The sequence below is a fragment of the Gracilinanus agilis genome, chromosome 1 (assembly GCF_016433145.1).
Source record: "Gracilinanus agilis isolate LMUSP501 chromosome 1, AgileGrace, whole genome shotgun sequence".
NCBI lineage: Eukaryota > Metazoa > Chordata > Mammalia > Didelphimorphia > Didelphidae > Gracilinanus > Gracilinanus agilis.
The window spans coordinates 612,690,085-612,715,186 of NC_058130.1; the positions used below are offsets into that span (position 1 = coordinate 612,690,085).

Here is a 25,102-nt window from a genome sequence, read left to right on the forward strand (position 1 = left end):
TGCGCCAATTCCATCCTCCATTCGGCCACGTCGTGTCACCCCCCATCTCCCATCACACACACGCTCAGGCATCATCGGGGTGACTGCCAGGACCCTGCTACCCTCTCCACCATCTGCTCCCTATGGCCAGGATGCTGTCCCAAAGCAAGCGCCCCATCTCCGGCTCCATGTCCGGCCCACGCGGGGCCTCCTTCCTCCTCCTCCTCCTCCTCCTCCTCCTCCTCCTCCTCAGACTCGCCTCCCTGGCTTCTTCACAATGGCCTCCTCACAGGGCCTCCCCAGCCATCCTTCCCCCTTGGACTCCCGGCCTTCATCCCGGCATGTCCGAGCCCTTCTCTGTGTGCAGGCGCCATCCTGGGCCCGAGGACGGAAGGGAACGTCTGTCTTTCTGTTCCGTGATGCCTCCTCGGACGGGGAGCGAATTGGGTATTTTAGTGAGACGAGGGAAAGAGTTTAAATTTTAAAGAATGAACGAGAAGGCTGGCGCGGAGAGCCACGGCGACGCCTCTAATTTCAGAGGAGTTCCTGCGAGAGGAGCAGCGGGAGAAGCACTGAAGGGGTTCTAGAACCGAGCCTTTTGGACCTGGCAGGAGTTCCCAGAGCGAGAATGACCTGGAACAGACTGGAACCAGCACTATTTTTTTTGAGGCTGACTTTTCACCTTACGAGTGCATCTTGCGGATTAGATCTAAGGCAGAAGAGCAGTAAAGGCTGGGCAGTGGGGTCAGGGATGGGCTCAGGGTCCCACCTCTAGACCGGGCCTCCGCCCGCACTCAGGCACTGGCTACACAGCCAGGGAGGCAGAGCTGGGAGGCTCCAGGGGCAGAGCCCCGGCCTGAAGGCGGAAAGCAAGGATTGCCTAAGAAGGACGGACTCCTAAGGGGCAAGGGAAGAGGGCAGGCTGCTCCTTAGTGACGGGACTGAACCGAGGGACGCCCACAGAAGGGCTCCTGTTTGGTCCGAAAGGCATGTGTACTAGTAGCGCCATGAGAGCCTCAGGAATGGTTTTATGGGCAGCGAGGATGGCCAGGGGCAGGTTAGGATGGGGAAGTCCAGAGGATGGGTGCGGAGACGGCCCTAGGAAAGGGGGCGTGAGCAGCAGGCGGGGGGGAGAGCTGCAAGAGCCGAATCCCCAAGGCCCAGGGCAGATGGCAGGTGACAGACGGGGAGCATCATCAATAACTCTGAAGACAGGAGGGGCACCAATGAGGGGGACAAAGGGCTGTGGAGTGGACCTGTGAATGGAAGGAGAGATTATTGGGCAAGAGCCAGAAGGTTCAGTCCCAGTGCCATGAAAAAAAAAAACCTTACCTGTTCCATCTTACAATCAGTACTGTGCATTGGCTCCAAGGCAGAAGAGCGGTAAGGGCTAAGCAATGGGGGTCAAGTGACTCGTCCAGGGTCACACAGCCAGGAAGTATCTGAGGCCACATTTGAACCCAAGATCTTGAGTCTCTGGTCTTACTCTCAATCCACTGAGCTAGGGGGCTGCTCACTATTTCCACTTTCACAAACACCAATTTTTTTTTCTTAAATCAGGCAAATGAATGTGACAATTGTTGAGGATTCAAGCACAATAAAATAAAATAAAATAAAATAAAACAAAACAAAAAAGTAAATGAATGAATGAAATTAAAGAAAGTAAGATAAATAATAAAATAAAAATAAGCAAATAAAAGGATCTTGATTCAAAAGTATATGAGTAAAAACATTTGGCATGGTCTGAAAATACGTCGAAAATAGGTAAAAGCACAAAGGAAACAGAGGCGAGGAATGGAGAGAAGCCCAATTTGGAAGGAGTGAATGTGCAAAGCGGGGTAATGTAAGTTGGCTTAGGAGCAAGGATGCTTATGGGATTATAAGCCAGACTTCTTGTCAGCAGGGACGGGGCAGTACCTCTGGGTAGAGAGGAACCAAGATTGGGTCATGGGACATACCGAGAGGGAAGAGCCCAGGGAAATGCTGCCATTATGAACTTGGAAGGCTGTGAGGAAGGGGGGGCGCCTCTGCCAGAAATATGGAAGTCTAGAAGAGAGAGGATGGAGGGGAAAAAGAACGAGTTGTTTTGGAGACGTTTAGTACCCACGTTTCTAGGACAACCAATCTGAAATACCCAACAGGCAAAGATGGTCTGGTAGAGAAAAATCGCAGAAGAGCTAGGGCTGGATACAGAGATCTGGGAGATGCTTAGAGATGATAAAAGTGACTTTAACTTGGGAAAGTGAATGAGGTATGAAAATGCAGAGAGAAGGGACACGGGCAAAATTGTGGAGAAAATCAGTTTAAAAGCCTAATTCAGAGGAGTGGGTATAGGAGAAATAACAATGGGGCAGGCACCAGGACGGGGAAACTGGGCTAGTCACAAAAACCCAGAAATGATGCAGGACTTGGTGGAGAGGGATGAGGACTAAGAAAGCGTATCGGATCTGGCCATTTAGAAGCCGCCCGTCACTTTGGAGGGCAATTTCAGTTGAGGAATGAGGTGGAAAAGTCCGCTGGCAAAGGGTTGCTGAGAGGTAGGAAGTAGATGCGAAAGTAAGTTTTTCTAGGAGTCTGATGTGGTTCTTTAAAAGGATGGAGACCCAGGCAGGATGTAGGGGGGGAGCTGAGAGAAGCTTCACCGGTGTGGGACGTGACGGAGGATGAGGTCTGCTGGAGGGGATGGGGTTGGAGTGCATACAAGAATGGTCTTGGCATGGCAAAGGGCCATCTCTGGGGAATAAATGAAGTGGGAAATGTCAAAAGGTTGTGAAAATGAGAGGAACAAGAAGCAAACATCTGTAGCATGAAAGAAACAATTACTAACTAGCAGAAAGAATTAAGCACTTGTAAAAGATCAAGTCAGGACCATACCATTCCTCGGGCCCGCTGAATGATGTGGACTGGGCAGACCCAGGCAAGTCAATGAGAGGGACTCATCCTGAGGACATTATTAAGTCTGAATTGACTGTACAGGTGGTGAGAGACGTGGAGGGGTCGACGTCACCAAAGGAAGAGGTTTATGTATCTAGGTTTAATGTTTTGTGTTTTCTGTTGTATTCTGAGTGAAGTAAGTAAGGAGGACTTCATTTGATAGTCCAAATCCTTCCAGGAGTGCAGAGAGCCCTTTACCTTTTCTGTAAAGATATAGTCAAACTAATTCCCTGAGCAAACAATGGATGGGGATGGACAAGTGCTAAATACTAAATACTAAATACTAAAATGATGTAATCAGTCTCAAGTCACTAATTAATTTTATTCTCTTATCACCTCTGAGTTTCTTGAGGACAGAGATTGTTCTTTTTTTTTTCCCCCCAGTTTTATTACCAGTACCTCTGGAACAACACACAATTCCATAGGGAAGCATCAGGAACTCTATCCTAGACTCTTCTAAGAGACTACCTCCAAATGGATGTAAAAAGCCAGACATTCCTACCTAGGAAAGATACACAAACTTGGATGGAAGAACGTTTGTGCTCCAATTTAGGAACAGGTCAGAAACACTGGCCCCGGGTAACGGATGTGTCAGTCTCTCCACAGTGCCCATTTCAGTTCTCCCTCGGTGGTGAGGCTGAGAACATCAAAGGTCAGTAGCCTGATTAAGGCCAGCTTTCAAGAAGAGTCTCGTGAATCTGGTAACCTGTAATTTTTAAATATAACATTTTATTGCTTAGATGGTTCAATACAGAACAGCTTTACTTTCATTCTGAATTTGGAAGTACTATACAACGAAATAAAAAGAGGAATAAAAAGTACCAAAACAAAACTTGTGATTCTCTGTTCATGTGGCGTAGACCAGTTTTGTACATAACTTGTAGCAGCAGTTTTAAGTTCCCTTTAGAAAAATATGAATTCTACACATTTATTATTGTTTCCTGTTTAATGCATGGGCTGAAATCACTAAGATTAACTTCCTTCTTGAAGAGAGGGGAAAAGAGGATACAGACAAACAAGGGTCAGAAAATATGATGAATCTTTCTGAAACTGGCATTCGACTGTCATGTAGCTCCCCAAAGCTATTTTAAAAAAATAGCCCCACAGAGTTTTCTCTGGTTTGCTTCACAGTCGTGTTTAATGTAGTGATTGAATTAGCTCAGCGTTAAGTCCATTAATCAAAAAAACAAAAACAAAACAAAAAAACTTGCACCTCAGACACAAAAAAAATTTCAGAAGATCCATTTTTTTTTGTAAAAGCCCTGAGAGAGGAAAAAAAAAGAATCAAACAAAATGTATAGAGACAAATTAGCTGAACATGCAAACTAAGTCTAAGATTCACCCATAGTTTAAACACATTATAAACTTCACAGTTTAATATTGGGAGCAGGGGGGAGGGAGATGGGAAAGGAAGAGGGGAGGGAGACCGACAAACAGCAACAAATTTTCAAATTCAACTAATAAAAATGTCAAAAAAAAATGTGGCAAGACTTTTATCATCTACTAGGATATAAAGACTACATAATAAAGCTTTCGATCAATAGTGATTATTGCTAGCTGACGTCCCGGCGGCACTGCTGGGAGCTGATGATCTGCTACATCTCACTGCAGCACAGATTAGTGATGGCTTTCCCCCCACATTATTTCTCGGTTTAGTGTGGAGAATTGCAAAGAAACAAACCAACAAAAAAAAAGTCCCACAAGAAACCCCAAACAATAACATCAACAACAATGAAAGTAAAACAAAGAGATGTGTGAATTGGTTTTTGACTCGGTAGATCACATCCTGTATAAGTCAGAAAGGAAATCGTTCGTTCTGATTTGCTCTTGTCTGGAGTAAAACCCTTGTTTTGAAACTAGTTCGGACATTCCTAGTACAATTTTTTTTTTAAATGACACATATCTCAACCTTTCTTTCTTTTCATATCACTTTTCATTAATTTCAAGAAGACTTATCTTTCTGTGTGAAGTCTGGGCAGCTGAATTTCTACCTCTGGAAATCAGTGAAAAATTAAGAGGTCAAAAAAAGGGGGGAAAAGTATGCATGTATGTGTCGAAGTATATACAGACAAAGATAAAGAGGGAGGATATAGTTAAGGCCCGAAGGAGGAAGAAATCTTAGAAAGGAAACTAAGAAAGAAGAGGTGGGAAGGGCTGCAGTTGTAATCGCAGTGGGAGAGGGGAAGAGGGGTTCAAGTGGAGGAACGGCACAGGGCATCCCTGGCAATACTATTGGCTCTATGTCCTAGAGGTCATGACTGAAGGACAAAAAAAAAAAAAAAAAAAAGATGCTGAGCACAAAGCTCGGCTACAGTAGGAGACATTTTTTTTCTACCCCTCAACATTGGTGGCTGCAGTGAATTCCACTGCCTATGTGGGATACCTCTTAAGAAAATTCTTCCTCTCTGCATCTAGGGGTTCCGATTATGGAGAGGGAATCAGAAATGACATGTTCATCTTTTCAAGCACCAGCCCAAACTGCACTTGTCAGCTTTTGTTTTGCTTTTCTTTTTTTAATTAAAAAAAAAAAACCAGTAGTAGCATTTCCTTGCTTTGCAAATATGTCAGTAGCAAAAGTGGGTAAGGCTTGCATGTCATTGAGCTGGAAGACTACCTTATTAGTGAGTAACAGATTTTTTTTCATCACTGCCTTTCTGTCCACAAAAATTCTTTGCAGCACTTTCCTGATGCATTTGGAGGTCCCTCTCATCCTGTTACCTCTACTACCTCCCCCCACGGGGGTGCATTTGTTTGCACATATATGTACACACTCCCTCCCTCTCTCTCTCTCTCTCTCTCTCTCTCTCTCTCTCTCTCTCTCTCTCTCTCACACACACACACACACACACACACACACACACACACACACACACACACACACTGCTGAGATGTTCCCCTGTACATTGGTGGTGATTACTTGTTGGCCTCCACTTTATTTCTCCAGTCGCTAAGGAAGGAAGGGTTCATTTAGGTTCAGTAGAACAACTGCCATGTGAGGGCTAATGAACTAGTCAAAGCTATAATCAAACATTTACACAGGGATCCAAAGCTGCATCATAGATCTCCGCGGACAAATATTGCCCATTGGTTTCTGCTAACTGCAGAGCCTAGCAACTGATGACTTTTAAAATAATAATAATAATAATAATAACAATAATAATAATAATACATATATTGAAGCAAAAAAAAAAAAATCAAACATATGACAGCTGTGCATAATTTCCATAGGTTAAGTTGCTAAGGTAACTCTTCTCTGTATGCTCAGTCCAGGAAAAAATGTCTTAAAACATTAAACAATAACACCATTTCTAACGCCGAAAAGAGTGGAAACAAGGATGAGGTTGAAGCTAGCATCTTTCCTGGTTTTGGCTTGAACCAATTTTGAATACCTTCATCAACCACTTGTCTTAATACCTGGAACCAGATTAGAGTTCCATCGCGTAGTAGGTACAAAAATGTCTTTGAGAAATTAATTATCTCTCATCCAAATTTTCCTCTGGCATAGGAAATTCACATCATTTTCTTCCAGTTAGTCGTGGTATCCAAGGGCATTGGTTTCTTTTCCCCATTTCCGGCTCACAGAACAAAACACGGCAACTATCAAAAGTTCCACGCGAACAGGCTCACGCACACCAATACAAAAAGGTAACATTAATGCTTAAATGAAAAAGGTCCTCTCCAAATAATTCATTAAAATATTTTTTTTTAAAAATCATTTTGGGGAAAAAAAAAAAAAGGTCAATGATACCAAAAGATTTAATAAAGTAGTAAGGCACTCAGAATCAGTATATCCTGTAGTCTCTCGCACTGTTATACTGAAAGGGCTATGGCACTAGGGTCAGTCTGCCATACTTCGTTTCTTCCTTTCCCTTTCCCTCTCCCTCTCCCTCTCTCTCACTCCCCGACCACTGGAGTCACTGAGGAAATCCAGTGTGCTACAGATTGGGGTACCTTTGCTCTGCTGGCTTTAGTCTATGTGCTGGGGACAGACAGTTGATTGGGTCATTCCATTCCCACAAGAGGGGGCGCACTATCTGCCGAGGCAAGAATGTGGTTCGCAGGAGGCCTCTTGCTGTGCATGTCCAACAGATCCTGAATGAAGCCCGACGGGCTCTCGCGATCCGCACTACCCTGAGACTCCTGCTCCGTGGTCCCGGCCGGGGCCGGCTTCTGGGCACTTTTGTTGGGCTCGGCTAGACAAACGCCAGGCGTCCTTCCCCCCGACTTATCCTCCTGACGACTCGAATCCTTGGCCACGCTGGCCAAATGCTCTCTCTGGCTTCGGGTGACGGCCGAATGGCTGTTGAGATTTGGAGCGGAGTCTCCCTCGTTTTCCGAGAGAGGATTGTTGCCACTGTGGATGGATTCGTTCTCACTGTCGTCCTCGCCGCGGTCTTCCTTGTCGCTTTCCTTCCCGTGGTGTCTCGTGTTTTTGACTTTCTGATGGATGCGTTGATGACGAACCAGGCTGTGCTTCAAAGTGAAGGTCCGCTCACAGGTCTGGCACTTGTACGGTCTTTCCCCTGAAGTAACAGGAGAAAAAAATTAAATTTTCACACACAATGGTCTTGTTCTAAGAATAACTATGAAAAAATGGGAAAGAACCTATTTGTACGAAAATCTTTATAGCTACTCTTTTTGTGGTGGCAAAGAACTGGAAACTGAAGGGATGTCCCTTAATTGGGGAATGGCTGAATAAAGTGTGGCAAATGGTAATGGAATACTATTGTGCTATAAGGAACGAGGAGCAGGACGACTTCAGAAAGAGCTGGGAAGACCTTCATGAACTGATGCAGAGTGACATGCACAGAGCCAGGAAAACAGTGTACACAGTAACGGCATCCCTGTGAGAAGATCAGCTGTGACAGGCCTCACTATTCTCAGCAACACAACGATCCAGGGCAATTCTGAGGGATGCCAAAGAACCTTTGGGAGTTAGGATGCAGAGGAAAACAAATGATTTAGCACTTGCTTATTTGGGTATATGTTTTGGGATTTGGGTTTTATGAGATTATTCCCTTACAAAAATGAACAATATGGAAGTATTTTGTGTGATAATACATGCATAACTCAGATTGAATTGCTTGCCAAGCTACAGGAGGGGGAAGGGAAGAAGAGAGGTAGACAGTTTGGATCATTGGATCATAACTTTGGAAAATTAATGTGGAAATGTGTTATTAAAATAAACAAACTAAAGAGAATAGGTTCCTTACTGCATTACACAACATCTGTCCGTCTAAAAGCCTGGATATCAAAACTGCTGAAAAAAACAACCTGTTTCCATAAATGAAAATAAATTTGGGAGAGAATTTCCTCTGCCTTAGTGGGGAGATGGAGGAAAACAGGAAAAAATGGAGAAATGGTTTTTTCACTTTGAAATTCACCTTCCCACTTCTTACAGATGCAGGCCAAAATCTATGACCTTCATTTAGGCAGCTTGATTAATGTGTCCTGAGAATTTAAATAAGGAACGGCTACATGTAGCTACCCGAGCAGTCTATAGGAAGATGCCCTCCCTGGGAAGGAGCTAATGTTAAAGGTTCAAGAAGAAGGCACAGAAATCCTAAGTAACATTTAAAAAGTAAGCTACTTCCAGGGAAGCATTCTGCGGGCTCCTAAGAACAGCTGCATTTCTTAGCCCCTAGTGAGCAGCTGCTCAGAAACCTAAGAATACCTGCTCTGAGGGAGTTCCCATTCCACACTCCCTCAAAATCCCTCCTGAGCAAGCCGGAGGAACACCAGGGTTTGGTTCACCAGGCGTGAACTTAACAGGAGAGTGTGTGGAAGAGAAGGAGAAAAAGCAGCCTGCGGCCAAGAGGAGCTGGCCTAACGCCACGGCAGCGTGCACATGGTGATGAAGTCACTCCACCCGGCACAGAACTCGCGTAGAGATTGGACAAAGGGGACTAAACACTAGCGAGGATGCGCTCCACGAGGCAGCGCAGACTTATTCTACGTCTCGCTCCGTCCTTCCTGCCATCCTCGCTGGGTGCAAGACCGAAAAGGGAGAGGAAGCCCGAGGAGCACCAGCGCCGGGCCAGAAGAGCCCCTCCCCCAGGGAAGAAAGCAGAGCCTGCTAGGCCCGCGAAGAACGCTGCCGGAAAAGGCTCGTGGCAGCCCGCCCGCGCCGCCGGGCTTTGTCGGCAACAAATCAGATCCCCCCACGTCGCCCTGGGTCAGGGAGGCTCCCGGAGGAGCCCAGGCCACACACAAATGGTGGTCAGGAGCACTAAGGCTGGAAACCTCCTGTTTGGCAGGAGCAGCGAGGTGGTACGGCGGAGAGCGTGCCCGGCCCGGCGTCCAAGGCGCGCGCTCTCGGCCCGCTGGCTCCCGTCCCCTTGGCTGCGAAATGAGCCGCAGGAGGAATGGTGCAGCCACGCCGGGATCTTGGCCAAGAACACCCAAATAGCTTCGTGGAGGCCTGGATGCAAAGGAACAAGCAACGCGGGACTCCCCTCGGAATCCCTGTCGAGGATACGCAGGCCTTTCCGCGGAAGGTGAGGGCGGGAGGCTTACCTGTGTGGGACCTCATGTGCCGGGTCAGGTCCTGCAGGGACCAGAACCTCTTGTTACACACGGTGCACACCTTCTTCCTCTTGTCCGCCTTGGTGGCGCTCTTGGTGCCGTTCGTCTTTGGCTTCTTGTCGTCGTCGCTCTTCTCGGAGGACTTCCTGTCGGCGGCGCCCTCGCCCTCGGAGACGCTCTCGCTCTCCTCGTTGTCCCTGCCCCCGCACGGGGACTCGGCGGCCTTGGGCTCGGCGGGGCTGGCCTCGCGCTCGGCGGCCGGCTCCGGGGCCGAGGGGCTGGCGGCCTCCTCCTCGGGGGGCCTCTCGTCCCGCGGCTCCTCGTGAGCGTGGGCTTTCCGGTGGCGGGTCAGGGTTCCGGCAAACTTGAAGCTCTTCCCGCAGATGTCGCAAGCGTGCTTCTTGTCGTGCTCAGAGGAGGCTGCGCCGGCCGACACCGCGTGCTCGCTCTCGGCCAGTTTGAAGTCCATGAGCTTGCTGGCAAAGTTGAGGTCGAGGCTCTTGTTGCTGACGGCGTCGTCTTCGGGGCCTTCCATCTCCTCGGCCTTCTCCTCCGCAGCCTCCCTCTCCTCGTCCTCGTCGGCCCGGGGCTCCTCGGGGCCCGCGGGGGAGGGCGCCTTCTCCTTGTCCTTGTCCTGGGCCTCCTCGGCGGGGCGGCCCTGGCTCTCCGGGCTGTGCTCCGGGGCGCCCTCCGAGCGCGGCTGCTCCCGCTCCTTGGACGTGAGGTCGAGCACTTCGCCGCCCGTGACGGGAATCTCCGGATCCGACTGGCTATCTGTGTGGAAGAACACAAAAGGAAGGCCTCGATGAGGACGGGTGCCGGGACGGCCTCGCAGGACCCTTGGGCCACCCCTAGCCATCACCAACCCACCCAGAGCCCAGGAGGGAGGCCTCAGCCGGGGAGCGCGTCTACACCCGCTGTCCCGGGGCTTCCCAGAGGCAGGAAACGAGGAGGGGTGAGTAACTGGACAAGGCAGAGGGGGGTCTGTGAGAAAGGAGAGTCACAGCCTCGGGTTATGGGGTGATGGAGTCTAAGGGGTGGGACTAAGCATGCATGCACACACACACACAGACCTCTGCTGCTCCCGGCCTCCCTGCCAGCACAGGGGAGCCCCGAGTCCGGGGCTGACACCCCAAATGGCAGAACTCCCCCCCCCCCGAATGATATTCCTGAGGCAAAAGCAGACACGGCTCCTGTGAAAAGTACTTCCCTTTGGTTTTAGGAACACACTGAGATAATGTGTGGTATAAAGCAGAGGAGAATAAAAATAGTGGAACTGGAGGCAATAATATGTTGTGACGATCACTTCGTTACATGAAAGAGGGAAGACTCGGCTGGAGTAAGGAAGGGAAGAACGCTAGAAAATGGCTTTGGTGGAGCACGTGAAAAAATGAGGATTCTGAAAATTGTATAAGGAGAGAGAACTTCTGGCTGTGGCTGTTAAAACGATTTTGGGGGGTCTGTCTTTTTGTATCTATCTCTAATGCAATATTTATTATTTATTATTATTATTTCTAATACAACAGGACCCAAGCAGCGCTGGATGGCAATCTTATTTGTAAAAGGCCGTGGAGAGGGAATTTAATACGTTTACCTTTGGGGCAGCTGCGTGAGCTCAGAGGCCTGCAGTTCAAAACTCACCTCAAACACAAACTAGCTTGGGGACTCTGGACAAGTCATTTAACCTGTTTACCCTGGCTTCCCTCAACCACAAAATGGGCATAACAGCACCAGCCTGCCAAGGTAAAGGGCACCCACAGAAGGTGATACAGAAACGCTAGCTGCCATCGTAATGGCTTCACCAAGAGGCAATAAATAACAGAGGCACAGCAGCACCTACCACAAGTAGGGTGTACTTTTATTTCCAAATGTACTCAATTCCAGCATCTATGGCACAGAAGCAAACACTCTAAAAAACACTATGGGCAATACAGGCTGATTAATTATTTAGCTGAATTGCTAACAGTTAAGGTAAATACAGTCAGAATGTACAAACTGCTGAGATAAAGGTTTAGATAAATTCTCTGCAGTCAAATAAACATTACATTATGGGCCTCTTAAAATTCTAAATATTATAGAGCTTTTTCTTTGTCAAGATGAGGATTTACAGTTCAAAATATTGTTATAATACAAAAACAGCAAAATACCAAGAACTGTAATTTTATATTGATTCTAAATTGTGCTTCCTTCCTCAAAGCTCTCTGCAGCTGAGGTAACGCAATTCCCAAGGCATTATCACGGGACTGGCCAATTATGTTTCATAATGGAGACTTTTTACATGAGTGGATTATGAAAGAATCCTGTAAAAATTACAATTAAACTCATAACCATCATTCTTCTCAAATTTCATATCCTGTATTGCTCATCACCCAGTCTGTTGTAATGAGAATGAAAAGTCAGTGAGCCATTCCTTGCTTACATTACAGTGATTTTCATATATTTAAGGACACACAATTATTCATTCTACAATATGTATTAAGTTTTTATGTATTAAGTTATTATGGTAAAGGCTTTTATAATGAATTCCACTTAGTACTAGTATTAAGGAAGCTTAAAGTCAGATAGATTCCCAATCTCGTACTTGGACTTCGGAAACCAAGGTGCAACTTTCTGATCTAAGTTAAATATGACTGACTTTCTGTTTTATTTTATTCTTCTGTGGTTAGGGTTTATGGGAATCTGTATTTTGGGGAAGAATTCTGAATGTCTTCTTTTGGGGATGGAGATTTACATGTAAATAAATAAAATGTTCAAATGATTTTTAAAAAATGAAATAACAGTCTAAGGTATGAATTCTCTGGTCCAGGTCCGTATTTGTACCTGTGAAAATTAATCTGTGAACCACATGATTGAGCTATCAAATGTTTAGCTTTTCTACAGATGATAAGATTATATGTTATTGCTAAGTTCCAGTTATTTTTTCCCCTATCATTTATCATGTATCCAGATTATTATTCGCTACTGTCACTTTAAAGACTCAGATTAAATCTTTTATAACATTAACAGCACTGCTTCATCTCCCGTCCTCCCCACAAAAAATTTTAGAAAGCTTCTGTAAACATTAAAGGATTTTAGAATCAAAGTTTCATAAATGTACGATGTTTCAGGTAATTTTCCCATTTGTGCCAATCCATCATCATGGATAATTGAGTTCCCTCTAAATAGTCTAAGATTCCGGATAATTCCCACTAAAAGAAAACTCAAATTAAGTAGGAATGTTTTATAGCAGAGTAGCTAAAACTAATCCTCTTAAGGGTCATTCTGTGGGTCTAAGCAACCAAAATTAAGAAGTTAATTCATCCAATCGCATTTAACTACCCCTACTCCTCAAGTATCTAGCCTTTTCCTAAACTGTAGTAATCCAACTCTGCTATAGTGCCTCATTTAAGATCATAAACTAAAGAAACAGCCATTTAAGTATTAATATATTTAATCATTTCACCTAGTTGCTATCTTCCCAATGAGCCTAAGTTTCTTGAGAGTAGGGTGTCTTGAGTTTGTTTTGGCCGCCAACACATACGCCTTAGCATGTTTATTTTATTGAATTGAAAAAGTGCTTTAAAAAATCAGAAGTGGGGGCAGCTGGGTAGCTCAGTGGATTGAAAGCCAGGTCTAGAGATGGGAGGTTGTAGTTTAAATCTGGCCTCAGACACTTTCCAGTGGTGTGACCCTGGGCAAGTCACTTGACCCCCTATTGTCTAGTCCTTACCACTCTTCTGCCTCGGGGCCAATACACAGTATTGACTCCAAGACAGAAGGTAAGGGTTTAAAAAAAAAATCAGAAGTAAATTCTTAGTCCTCTCTAATAACATTTAGGCAATATATTTTTCTCAAAAATTGCATTAGGGGGCACCTAGGTAGCTCAGTGAATGAAGAGCCAGGTCTAGAGACAGGAGAGATAGGAGGTCCTGGGTTCAAATATGACTACTCAGACACTTCCTAGTTGTGTGTCCCTGGGCAAGTTACTTCACTTCAATTGCCTACCCTTTCTCATTCATTCAATGGAACCAATACTTAATATCAAACTTAAAACAAAAGGCAAGGGTTAAAAAAAGTCACTCTAGATATCAGCTTAGTAGCCCATCTAAGGATAAGTTTACAGTTAACTCATAATGAGTAAAGCAAAGGAGGCTTTGGAGTCACTCCATTTTTTCCAAATCCCTGCTACTTTCTATAAACAAGTTATTTTGCTTGAAACCAGGAGAAACTAAAATGGCAGCAAGAAATTTCAGTCTTTGTGTCTATATTCTTCACCTAATTCACTAAAGTTCTTTAAAAACAAACAGACATTTTCTGAGAGAATGTGAAACCTCCCTTGGGAAATAGCTCAAAGCTTAATATTAATATTTTCTAGGACTGATTCAGGCTGATACTGTAGCACTGTGAGAGAAAGACTTGCAATTATTCCGAGTAAACTGAAAGCCAAGTTCCAGTTTAACTCCTCACTTAAAGCTACATTTTCAACAATTTTGTTATAACTTATTTTACATATGCATATATAATATTATTATATTATAATTTATATAATCATCGTTGTTGAGATGGGAAGACAGAATGGGGAAAAGACTTGGATGTTAACTTGCTTATATGATATTTTATGTAAGAAGATTTAAAACTAAATTGTAAAATATGTATTTTAGAAATTCAGAAAAATGATCTATTTGATAAGTGTGTGCAAGCAGCAGCATAGAAATCCTTAGGCTTTTCCTACCATAATATCCACAACTTCTTGTCTGTATCCTTCCCAAAGTTCCACTTTCAGAAAAAGAACTTGTTTCCTCCACAGCCATCACCTTCTTTTTAATAGCCTGTGTGGAAGCTCTGAATTCTACTTTCCTGAACTGTTTTTTCTTCTCCTAACCTTAAGTGTAATTTTTCTTATTCATGAACACTACTAACACTTTTAACACTATTGATAACAAACCTTTCCTTTTTTGGCTATTCCATTACCACCTCAAAATTTGTTGCTTTAAAGCAGTGATTCCCAAAGTAGGTGCTGCAGCAATCATGGGGAGCGGTGATGGCCACAGGTGCATTTATCTTTCCTATTAATTGCTATTAAAATTTTTTTAAAATCTAATTTCCAGAGGGCTATGTAATATTTTTTCTGGAAAGGGGGCGGTAGGCCAAAAAAATTTGGGAACCACTGCTTTAAAGGGATGCTACATACTTTGGGTGAAGAATTAAGTTTTTACCTAATCTGTAAAGATAAAACTTGTATACATCCAGCTTTAAGAAAAAAAAAAAAAAGGCAACTTAAAATTTGCTAAATAAACTTTAAATCAACTTTTTAAAGCATCTCATCAGGCAACTATAATTTGCTAAAATTACCATTAGAACGTTAAAAGTGCTCTCACTGTACATCAAAGTGTTTGGCATGAAATAGATCCTAAAAACCAAGGGCTCTTTTTACCATCCCACATACCAAATGAATTACCCACTTAGAACTACTGTTTCAGAGTGAATTCTGGGGATTTGTAGGCCATTAAATAGGGAATTGGTATTATGGCCAAAAGTTACACATTTACAGTGGTCCCTTGCAGCATCCCCAGGGATTTCCTGGAGGCTGAAAAGGGGGATCAGGACATGAGATTACTTTTACTTTTGGCTCACATGGGAATGAAAAAGAGCAAACCCCCTGAATTGACTATGCAATAAATAAAGCCAGTTATCTTTCCAGTATAAAATGCAATTAAGTGAGAGTAAAAAGGGGATAAAAGGCAAAATGGGGGTAAAAATTATATAGCCTATAAAAGAAATATAAAAATATAAATAAGAATAAAGCTAAATTAAATGGCATATTAATAATGCCTATATGGCATTAAAAGGATTAGAGGAGCTAAACTAAAACTAAAAGATAAAAGATTTGCTAAAAAAAAAAAAAGTATACTCTCTCAGGTTAAGACTGTGGGAACTGTGCATATGAAGAACTCAAGATTCTATTTGCCTTTACCCTAATTTTCTATTCTTTTTAAAAAACTGTATGATTTAAAACCTTTACCTTCTGTCTTAGAATCAGTACTGTGTATTGGTTCCAAGAAGAATGATAAGGGTTAGGCAATGGTGACTTGCCCAGGGTCACACAGCCAGGATGTGTCTGAGGCCAGATTTGAAACCAGGACCTCCTGTCTGTAGGCCTGAGCCACTTAGCTACTTCCTTAATTATCCATTATTGCATTAGACCCAAAGAAAAAGGAAGACAGAATCTTCCTTCTGGCCCAATCATCTCAGGAGCATCAACCAAGAAAACTGAAAACACGCTGTTGGATTTGGACCCAGGGCCCTTTCTATGCTCTTGCCACATGGTAGGACTGCCACGCAGCTCCCATGGGGTCCCTTAGAGATACCAACACTGTTTCCAACCCCAACCCGGCTTCAACCCTTTATGCCCAATCAGAGCCCCTTGATTTGGCCCCCTCCCCCAGGAGGTCGCTTCGTCTCACTCCCAGATTCCATTTCAGACTTGTGTCTAGTTCCTGCCATCCTTCTCCTAAACCCAGCAGCCATGTGCACTGGGCAGGTGGGTAAGCACGCTGGGGGAGGTGAGGGTAGAGAGGAGGAAAGTACGCAGGCGGTGGTGAACCAGGGACACGAGCACACAGGGAACACCGTGGCAGCGGCAAGCTAAGCTAAAGGGGGAGAAATTGCGGCAGCCAGTCATTGCACAGGTCAGTAGCAGACGCTCTGTCCAGGGAGAGCAGAAATGTGATTAAGGAAGAAAGAACATGCAAAGTCCTTTAAAATAGCTCTTCAGTTTTGCAGGTTCTGGCCACACTACTGACCCGCCCAGGACAGGCCCACCTTCTTTATCCCAAGAGATGTGACAAGCAAGGCCCCGAAGTCAAAGAAGCCGCGGCGTCTGGCCAGGGCAGACATCTCTACCTTGCATCTACATGGGGGAAAAAACCCACCACCCCAATGCGCCACTCCGTCTCTCCTCTGAGGTATACAGAATCTCCCTTTCCAAGGGCCTGTGGCACTACCATTAGCGAGGGCTTTGGGGAAAAAAGAAAGAGGACTGGAGAAATCGTGTCCAATGGTGGGTGTCCTGGCTGCCGGGCGGCCCATCGTGCTTCTTCTGGACAGCCTTAGTGCCTTCTGCTTTTCTGACCTGCTACGATTTAGGCCCCTGACACCAGCCCCAGAGCAACCTGGACTGTTGGCTTTCTCTAAAAAGCTTAACTGAAAGAACAGGAATGGCCTTTTTCTTTCTTTCTTTCTTTATTCTGAATAACCTGAAAGAACTACCTGTGCTATCATGAGATCCAACATCACTTTCTTTTGACTGGGGGATAAGCCCGTTTCTTCTCAAGGAGCAGTTGGCAACTCCGTGTTTGCGCAATTGGTGCCGTTCACAGTTAGATTTGGTAGAAAAGAAGGCGTCGCATTTTTGACAAGGGTAGGGCTTCTGACCTGAAGCAGGAAAAAAGATAGATTTATCTGACTTTCTAATGAAAGCTAAGAGCTACTTTATTTTGCTGGGCAATATTGGTAGCTGTCCCCACTCCCCACCCTCCCTCTTACTTTGGATGAACATAAATAAGCGTTTAATAACAAAACAATGAAACACCTAAAATGTCTCAAATCTAGGGCAAAGCATGCTTTTATTCTTCATAATATTGAATTACTGTACAATTAAAACATTTTCATTTTGTCTGGACCTGTGGTTTCATTACTGTCATAAGGGAACTTCCAGTGTGGTAACTACTAATTCTACCCCAAGCTGCATATGCCCGGGGAACCAATAAGCTAAAAGGGTCACAGAGTCAATGTATGCCAGATAGGAGGTTACCCAGGCATTCTGGACTCCAAAAGTGAACCCTCCTAACCCCACAATACCATGCTGGTTTAAATAAAATCTATGTGTAGGAATTTATCATTTAACTAGCTAAAAACAGCCTATTACTAGAAAGGTTAAAACGTAAATGAAACAATTAAACACTGTAAAGAATTTTAAAATTAGAGAAGAAAATGGTTATTTTCACGAGATAAATGGACCCAAGTCATTTTTCTATAATTAGAGAATAAAGACATAGGAGACAAAAACAGGCTGAGCCCCTTTAAGACACCAAAGAAGACCAATAAGAAAGCAGACAAACCACCTCGCGCCATGCCCTTGACCCTCCGGCTCATTCAGTCAGGCCTTGGAGGGGAAGGAAAGCTAGCAAGGCAAAGACAGGTGACTCATTTCCTGGCTCTTACCTTTCAGAGGGTTAAGTCCATTAGGACGGGTCTGCCTAGGAGAGTGGGCATTCCCTCTAAAATGCCAAAAGGACGGCCCGGGAGAGATCCGCCCCCACCCCGGCAACTCCTATTTTGACCGTTCGTACTCCTCTCCATTCTGACCCGGTAATTTCCTGCTTTGTAGTAAATCTCCAAAACACGGTAATGAGAGAAATAGGTTGTTCATACCAGTATTTATGCTATTTGGCTTAATGTTCAGGTTAGCTCACTTTCCTCCCTTATTTGGATTTTTTAAATACTGCAAACCTATCAAAGTCCAAGTCGTCCCTGTGACCTACTGTGATAATACTTGTTTGTACGGGGGGGCTGGGGGAGAGAAATCAGCAGAAAGGGCAGAATGAGGAGTGGGAGAGCCAAGCCGGACTCTTGGTCGTGGTGGTGTTATTAAACACTTCTCAGCAGCTTCTACTACCAAGAGGGAAAGGTTTCAGGTACACAGACTTTAACCGAGGCAGACTCGTGGCTTCGGTCCCTTAGCCTTGGGATTGGTGGAGCCAATGGACAACTCAAGGACTAAGCACAAAGGTCTTCTTGCTCGGCTTTTCTCAACACAAAAATCACCGGGGGCCTTTGTCCTGACACAGAGTTTTGGATCACAAAGAAATGATTCCATCCTTCCCAAGCAGAGGATCCTGGAAATGCCCAGTCCCACAGTTTATACAGTGCACAGAGCTTCTCAGACCTCAGTTATCCAGAGAAGGGGAAGGTGATGAGGGTGGGGCGAGCTCGACTCTTCTGTTTCTGTCTCTCACTCTAGTGCCGCAGATGGCCGAGCCAATGCGGGGAAGGGAGATGCCTTGCACTACTGGAATTCTCATTAAAACCACGAGAGCTCCACTAGGAAGTCAAAACTCCTGAATACAGCCCTTGAATATTTCAAAGTTTTCTTAAGTTCAGTAGGTATTTTATGGTGTGTTTGTGCATGTATATGTTAAACACTCTAATATTTGCTCTCTATCCTAATCAAATAAATCTTCAGGTTTTCAATTCCTGTTGATTGTCTTAGGGGAAGAATTACCAGCAACCAATGACTCATTAAAGACATCAAATAATGAAGAAGAAAATGATATTGTAAAGCCAAATAAAGATAAATTGGCAAAAATAGTCTCATAAAAAATATAGAACCATCCTTTTACTTTTATTTCTGTGTTTTCTTCTCTTCCAATATTTATATCCCACTCCCTTTCTCTGCTATCATGTAAAAAAGCTGTGACTATAACTCCAAAGTTTATCTCCTCAGCTATAAGATAGACTTATACTAATACGACAATATGCTTTGTAAATTTAAGCATTATACAAAATATTATTCTTATAAATTAGTGGCACAAACATGAGTGAGCACACCTTAATTTTTATCATCCCTTTTATTACTACTTGAATACTATACATTTGCTTGGGGGGGGGATGAAATAAAAAGGAGACAAAATTTGGCTAAAATTCTTCAAATTTCAGTTATTGGAATAAATGACAGCTTCGAATGAGAGGCTTTACTTTTAACATGGTCCCCAAGTAAGTAATGTGTCATACTTTGTATCAAAGATCTGTTGTGATATGGTTTCTCCCACTGTAACATGAAAATTAATAGCTTTTTGCTTTTGACTCTCTCAGAAAAGGGAGTAAGAAATAGCTTCATGCTTGCTGGCAAGGGCTAAGTTTCACCAGATGCACACAATCACCTTTGGGCAACTTCTCCTATCATTCTTTACTTACTCTTCTTTACTTCTTCTTTACTTCTTTACTTACTCAAATGTCTACTTACTCAAATCCTACCTATCCTTGCCAGTCCAAGTCTAATGAGATGCCCACAAGGGCACCCTCTCCCTTAGGCCATTCAGAATTTCTTACATTTAGGTTTGTGTGTGACTTCCATTAGGGCAGGGAACTAAACTTCAATCAGAGAATCTTGCACAATTTTCTGTTTACAACAGCCGCTTAATTCTCTTGAACAAATGCTGAATGTACAAAAACCGTATTTGTTGAAAATATCAATTGTGCAGGTGTCTTTTCTTCACACACCAACACTGACAGAGAGATAAGTCTCTTAAGGTAAGCAGATAATGTCAACTATTAGTTTATTAAAATACACAAAGTGGACCAAAAGCATTTTTGTTTGTTTAAAAAAAAAAAAAGACAACTCTATAACATAAAGTTACAGTGAGCTGCCTAGCAGTGTAAAGTTTCTATTCTGTGAGATTTCTAAACTGATGACCAGAGGTCAAGACCCAAAAAAACCCCAAAAGGTAAGAACTGTGTTTAGGGGCAGCTAGGTAGCACAGTGGAAAGGGAGTCAAGAAAGACTTGGGGTAAAATCTGGCCTCAGATACTTCCTTGTTGTGTGACCCCAGACACACTATTTAATCCCAACTGCCTCGCTCTCACTGCTCTGAAATTCTAAGAGAGAAGGGAAGGGGTTAAAAGAGAAAAGAGTCCATATGTACATGCATTCCTGTGGCCTTTTTTGGGTAAATATATGCTATTCCCCCCCCAAAATATAAACATGCCCCTAGTACTCCCTTCTCTGTATAGTGAAATAGTCTAGAAATATAACTATCTCCTACCTCCCTATGTAGACATACTGCCTCCTATACCTGGAGGTCAGGAAGGGTGCACCAAACACCTGCTATGTGTCCAGGACTGCACTGAATGTTTAATATTATCTCATTTAATACTTAGAACAACTCTGGGGGGAGGTGCTACTATCATTATTATAGTTGAGGAAACCAAGGCAGACAGAGGGTTAAGTGACTTGTCTCAAATAACACAGCTAGTAAGATGCTTGAGGCTGATTTGAACTCAGCTTTCTTCCTATTTACATGTTTTTCCTTTTTCAGAAGCCATTTCAGAAGCCACTACTCTTCCCATGAAGCTTGCCTCCATAGCACAAGTTAGAAACGTATTGCCATCTTCTAGTCTCCAGGACTTACAATAAATACATCCTTTAAAAAATGCTTGGATTTAACTGATAATTTCTTGAATATACAAGTATAACAGGATGATACATAACTGAGTTTAGTCATTTCTGTCACAATTCCTGGTGAAAAAATCTCCCTTGACATTCCTAAGCAGGGAATAATTTTTTTTTTTTAACCCTTAACTTCTGTGTATTGGCTCCTAGGTGGAAGAGTGGTAAGGGTGGGCAATGGGGGTCAAGTGACTTGCCCAGGGTCACACAGCGGGGAAGTGTCTGAGGCTGGATTTGAACCTAGGACCTCCCATCTCTAGGCCTGGCTCTCAATCCACTGAGCTACCCAGCTTCCCCCAGCGGGCAATAATTCTTAAGTGTTGCTTGGGGCACTGAGACACAAGTTAAGTGATGTGGATCTTGAATTTATCATGTGTTAGAGGTGGGGAATGAATTCAGATTTCCGATTTTCTTTCACTGAGCTGCGTATGTAAAAAATTTTCTGCTACTAAAATGTTCTATAATTCTTTTGTTTCAGAAATACTATTTATATTAAGGCCCTTGTCTGGAATAAAATAGGGTGTTAAAGGCAGAAGAAAATGGGACAAACATTGGCCTTATACTCATCATAGATGATAAATAATTGAACTGAAGAAATGAAAGAAGAAACTGGCTGGTTATGGGAAAACCGGTATGTAGATAAGCTGAGTTACCACCTTCTTGACTCCTGAATTATCACAAAGAGAGGGAGAAAAAAAGAAATCAAGTATTTACATTAAGGGGCCAAGAGAAGGGAAAGAACTATTCTGACTGAAATAAATAGAACAAGAGAATATTTAGTATATACAGCAACCAAAATAACATTTGAAGACTGACTTGTGTTATGTCCACCTCCAGAGAAAGAACTGATAAACAGAAATAAATAAGACAGGTTTATAAATACATATATCATTTTGTTTCTAAATGATGCCTTCTATAGTATGTAGGAAGGGGAGGGGAGAGTGGGAGACACAAACTAACTAATTATCTTAAAGGGTACTAACAACCAAGATGATTTTAATTCAAGGCCTATCACTGACTTTGGGATGCCTTTTAAATAACATTTCAATGCCTCAACTCACTAAGACTATATAAGTTATAAAACAGTTACTGATCTATACGCAAAGGAATTTTGAGAGCTAATAAAATTATAGGTTGGAAGGGAAAAAAAGGCAAAGGCTAGCACAGGGACTAAGATGCACATGTTGAAGATGTTTCCCTCATCAAAAAGACAGAAGGCGAGGAACTTAAAATGAGAAAACAAATGGCGAATGTTATAAAACTAATAATAACAATACCAATAATAATAAAATAGCAAATGTTATTTAAAAGAAATGGTGAATGTAGGTTTTTAATTTTTTAAAATTGAACCCTTACTTTCTAACTTATAATTGAGTATCGGTTCCAAGGCAGAAGAATTTGTAAGAGTCAGGCAACTGAGATTAAGTTACTTGCTCAGGGTGTCACACAATGTCTGAGATTTGAACTCAAGGGTTCTAGTCTCTATCCATTGAGCCACCTCGCTGTCTTGAGATAGTGTGCTTTAGTAGAAAGAATACTGGATCCCAGGTCTTCTATTTATTATCTATGTGACCCTTAGGAAAGTCACTTCCTCTCTGAGCCTCAGCCTCCAACTATGGGAAATGAGGGCATCAGATTAGAAGATGTCTACAGGTCTCTTCAGTTTTATCTTCTATAAGTATATGTTGATCCTTCTGACTTAGTGCTAAAAATCTGTTTATATTTTTTAATGATAACTAAATAAAAATCCAGCTTCAGCAGGGTGCTCACCTAATACAACTAAGCATACACATGGACACTTGCTAAAAGCTACGATACACACTGCTCTTAAACTATAGATTCTAAAGCTTTACCAAAGACAAAAGATTTTCAAGAACAAGAAGTGTTATTAAGCTGTGAATGTTCATTGAGTATATGCTGTAAGCTATATCTGGATGATAGTAGTTTTTTAGGGCAACTGGAAAAACGGATTGTCAACACTGTGATCTCTCCCAAAAAATAAGAGCATTTTGAGATTATTTTACCTATGGAGCACATTACCAATTAAGAGTTTGCATGAACTAATCAAACCACATCACCTCTAACAAACCTCTATTATGCCAAAGATGTACAACTCAAATAGAAATGGATCATGGTGGGCCACACATAATCTAGTTCAGACAAGGAGTTTGACACCTCTAATCCACAATGTACATAAAGTGACAAGGGAATCAACAATGAAATAATGAAAATTGAGACTGAGCTGATTCTTGTGTATAAGTTGTAACAGGATGAGACCATATTCAAGTATGATACAAATGAGAGTGAGGAATGAAGACTACTGCCAACCAGGGGATGGAGGGGAAGGTGTGGAGGGAAAAAGACATCAAAGAAATGAAAGTCCCAGAGGCTCGCTGTTGAGGAAGAGAAAGATTTCCATGGCTGGAGACCTGGTAAAAATATATGCAAATACATAAAGAATGAGCTCTAGACATGGGAGAGTATATGAAGAGAAGTGGTATGAAATAAACCTGGAAGGGTTTTCCATAAAAGTCTTGAGAACCAGTGAAAAGAATTTTTATTTTATCCTTTAGATAACAAGGAATAGTGGAAACTTCTAATCAGTATGGCTACAGCCCAAGTATTACGCTTTAGAAGCTGTATTAAGGATGGATTTGAAAGGAGAGACAAGAGAGCTATATCAATTTAACAGACTATGTAAATTTAAATCTACTATATCCCCCCCCCAAAAAAAAGGGGGGGGGGGGGGGAAGAAAAGAAAAATCACAAGATTGTTCTAAGATGTTTTCAATAACCTCCTGTGCTTCAAGGGACTGGATTCAATGGCCTTTAAGCTCCACTCCAGGTCCAACCTGGTGATCTGTCTTTCTTCTAACACCCTGTGTAATCACTGACTCATTTTAAGCCAAGGTGACATTTTGACATTCAGCGCCAAACAATCGAAACTAACCTCGATTCACACCTTTATAGGCAAGTAAGGACAGGTAACTTGCACCTGTAAAGACATACTGGCTGCCTGGAGTACCTTGGGATAACATCAGTGTGCCCACAGAAGAATGGCCAAAGGGTAAAGCGAACTTGCACAAGTTTTTTAATATCAACACCAGGCTAAAGATTCTCAGCTGGAGACAGACAGGTGACACAAGTGCATCCCATGTAGCTTTGACTGCTAGGGGAGAGGGCTGAAAAAGATGAAGAACAAACGGCCATCTAGAAACTGAGTTAAATATTTAGAAAGGCACAGCAACCTGCCTGGGGAAATGTGGAGACTGGCCTCTCTGAAAGCCCTGTTTCTCAATAAACTGAACAGATGATGATAAGAAGCTCATCATTCAAAAGTGCTGCAAAATTGGAGTACGGATCACGTGGCATTTAATACTTCTCACCGTATCACCCCTATGTTGTCTTCTTTTGACTGAATTATTATTTTACTATGTCAGACAAACTCCTTCAAATGGAAAGTTAAAAATAGCCCAGAGCAACCGCAATCTCGGTAATGAAGCTGGATATTTTTCAGTACCAAGCAGTCCCACCAGAGAGCGCTATATTGACAGATTCTCCGAATAGCTTACAACCTGATACCAGGATCTGAGACTTCAACGCAAGGGGGTGGGGGAGGAAAAGGAAAAGAAATTTGGCAAGGGTTGGTATAAATTCCAAGAACAGAATCTGATTAGATGGAAGACTTTTCCATTCCATTCAAGAGGCAATAGTGCCACTGTCCATACCACTGCAGTTTTAGCTTTACTCCCTCTCTAACTCCTTTTCCTCTTTCTCTATTTTGTCCATCTTGAACCTTCAAGCAAAGCCTATATATCCTCCTTACAATCCTAGAATGCTTTAGTGACTCAGATCCATTACCTAGGAGTCCTATAAGGTATCTAGACAGTTGTATCCTGGCTCCTGTTTTATAGATAAGGTAAGTGAAGCTGCATCATGGTCTGTAGCTGAGGTTGCGGTGGTTCTAGTAATAGGAAAGCATTATAATTAGGCAGAAATAGATTGACCTGTTGTCCCTGCTTTTTACCTTCTTTAAGTGATTTAACCTTCCTTAAGCTTTTATGCCTGGCAGCCTGATGCTTTACCCTTTGCTTTGACCAGCAGCATCTCTCTCTCCACGTACTTCAAAGCCTAATTTGAAAAATACCTCCTGAATAAGATTTTTTTCAATTGAAAAGGGTATGAACTCACTTCTAATCCCATTGCTGTTGCCCCATATGGCTTCCTTGTACATTCTGAATAGCAGTGACTCCATCATAGCACTCATGGGACTGTGAATTATCTATCTCAAAGGCAAGGATACCTCTGTCTACCCCACCCAGAGCCCCAAAACACTGGCCACCAAATCAGAGCTGATCTGTGGACATCCTATGGATTCTGGAGGTGGTTTCTGAAAGTATCTCAAGTTTAATTTTATAGTTCTTTTAAGAAGAACACAAACAATGATGGCAATGGTTT

The 25,102-nt window shown here is 43.0% G+C and overlaps 1 protein-coding gene across 1 annotated transcript in view; it reads right to left on the reverse strand.

Annotated features, from left to right (window-relative positions):
* Positions 1 to 6,127: 6,127 nt before the first annotated feature.
* Positions 6,128 to 25,102, reverse strand: part of RREB1 (ras responsive element binding protein 1) — a 153,865-nt gene continuing 134,890 nt past the window's right edge. Inside the window, exons 11-14 of the mRNA XM_044667931.1 lie at positions 16,687 to 16,851; positions 9,430 to 10,212; positions 7,117 to 7,436; positions 6,128 to 7,056 (exon numbers count right to left, since the gene is read on the reverse strand). Coding sequence (XP_044523866.1) covers positions 6,916 to 7,056; positions 7,117 to 7,436; positions 9,430 to 10,212; positions 16,687 to 16,851 — 1,409 coding nt within the window. The 3' untranslated portion in view covers positions 6,128 to 6,915. The remainder of the gene's footprint in view (positions 7,057 to 7,116; positions 7,437 to 9,429; positions 10,213 to 16,686; positions 16,852 to 25,102) is intronic.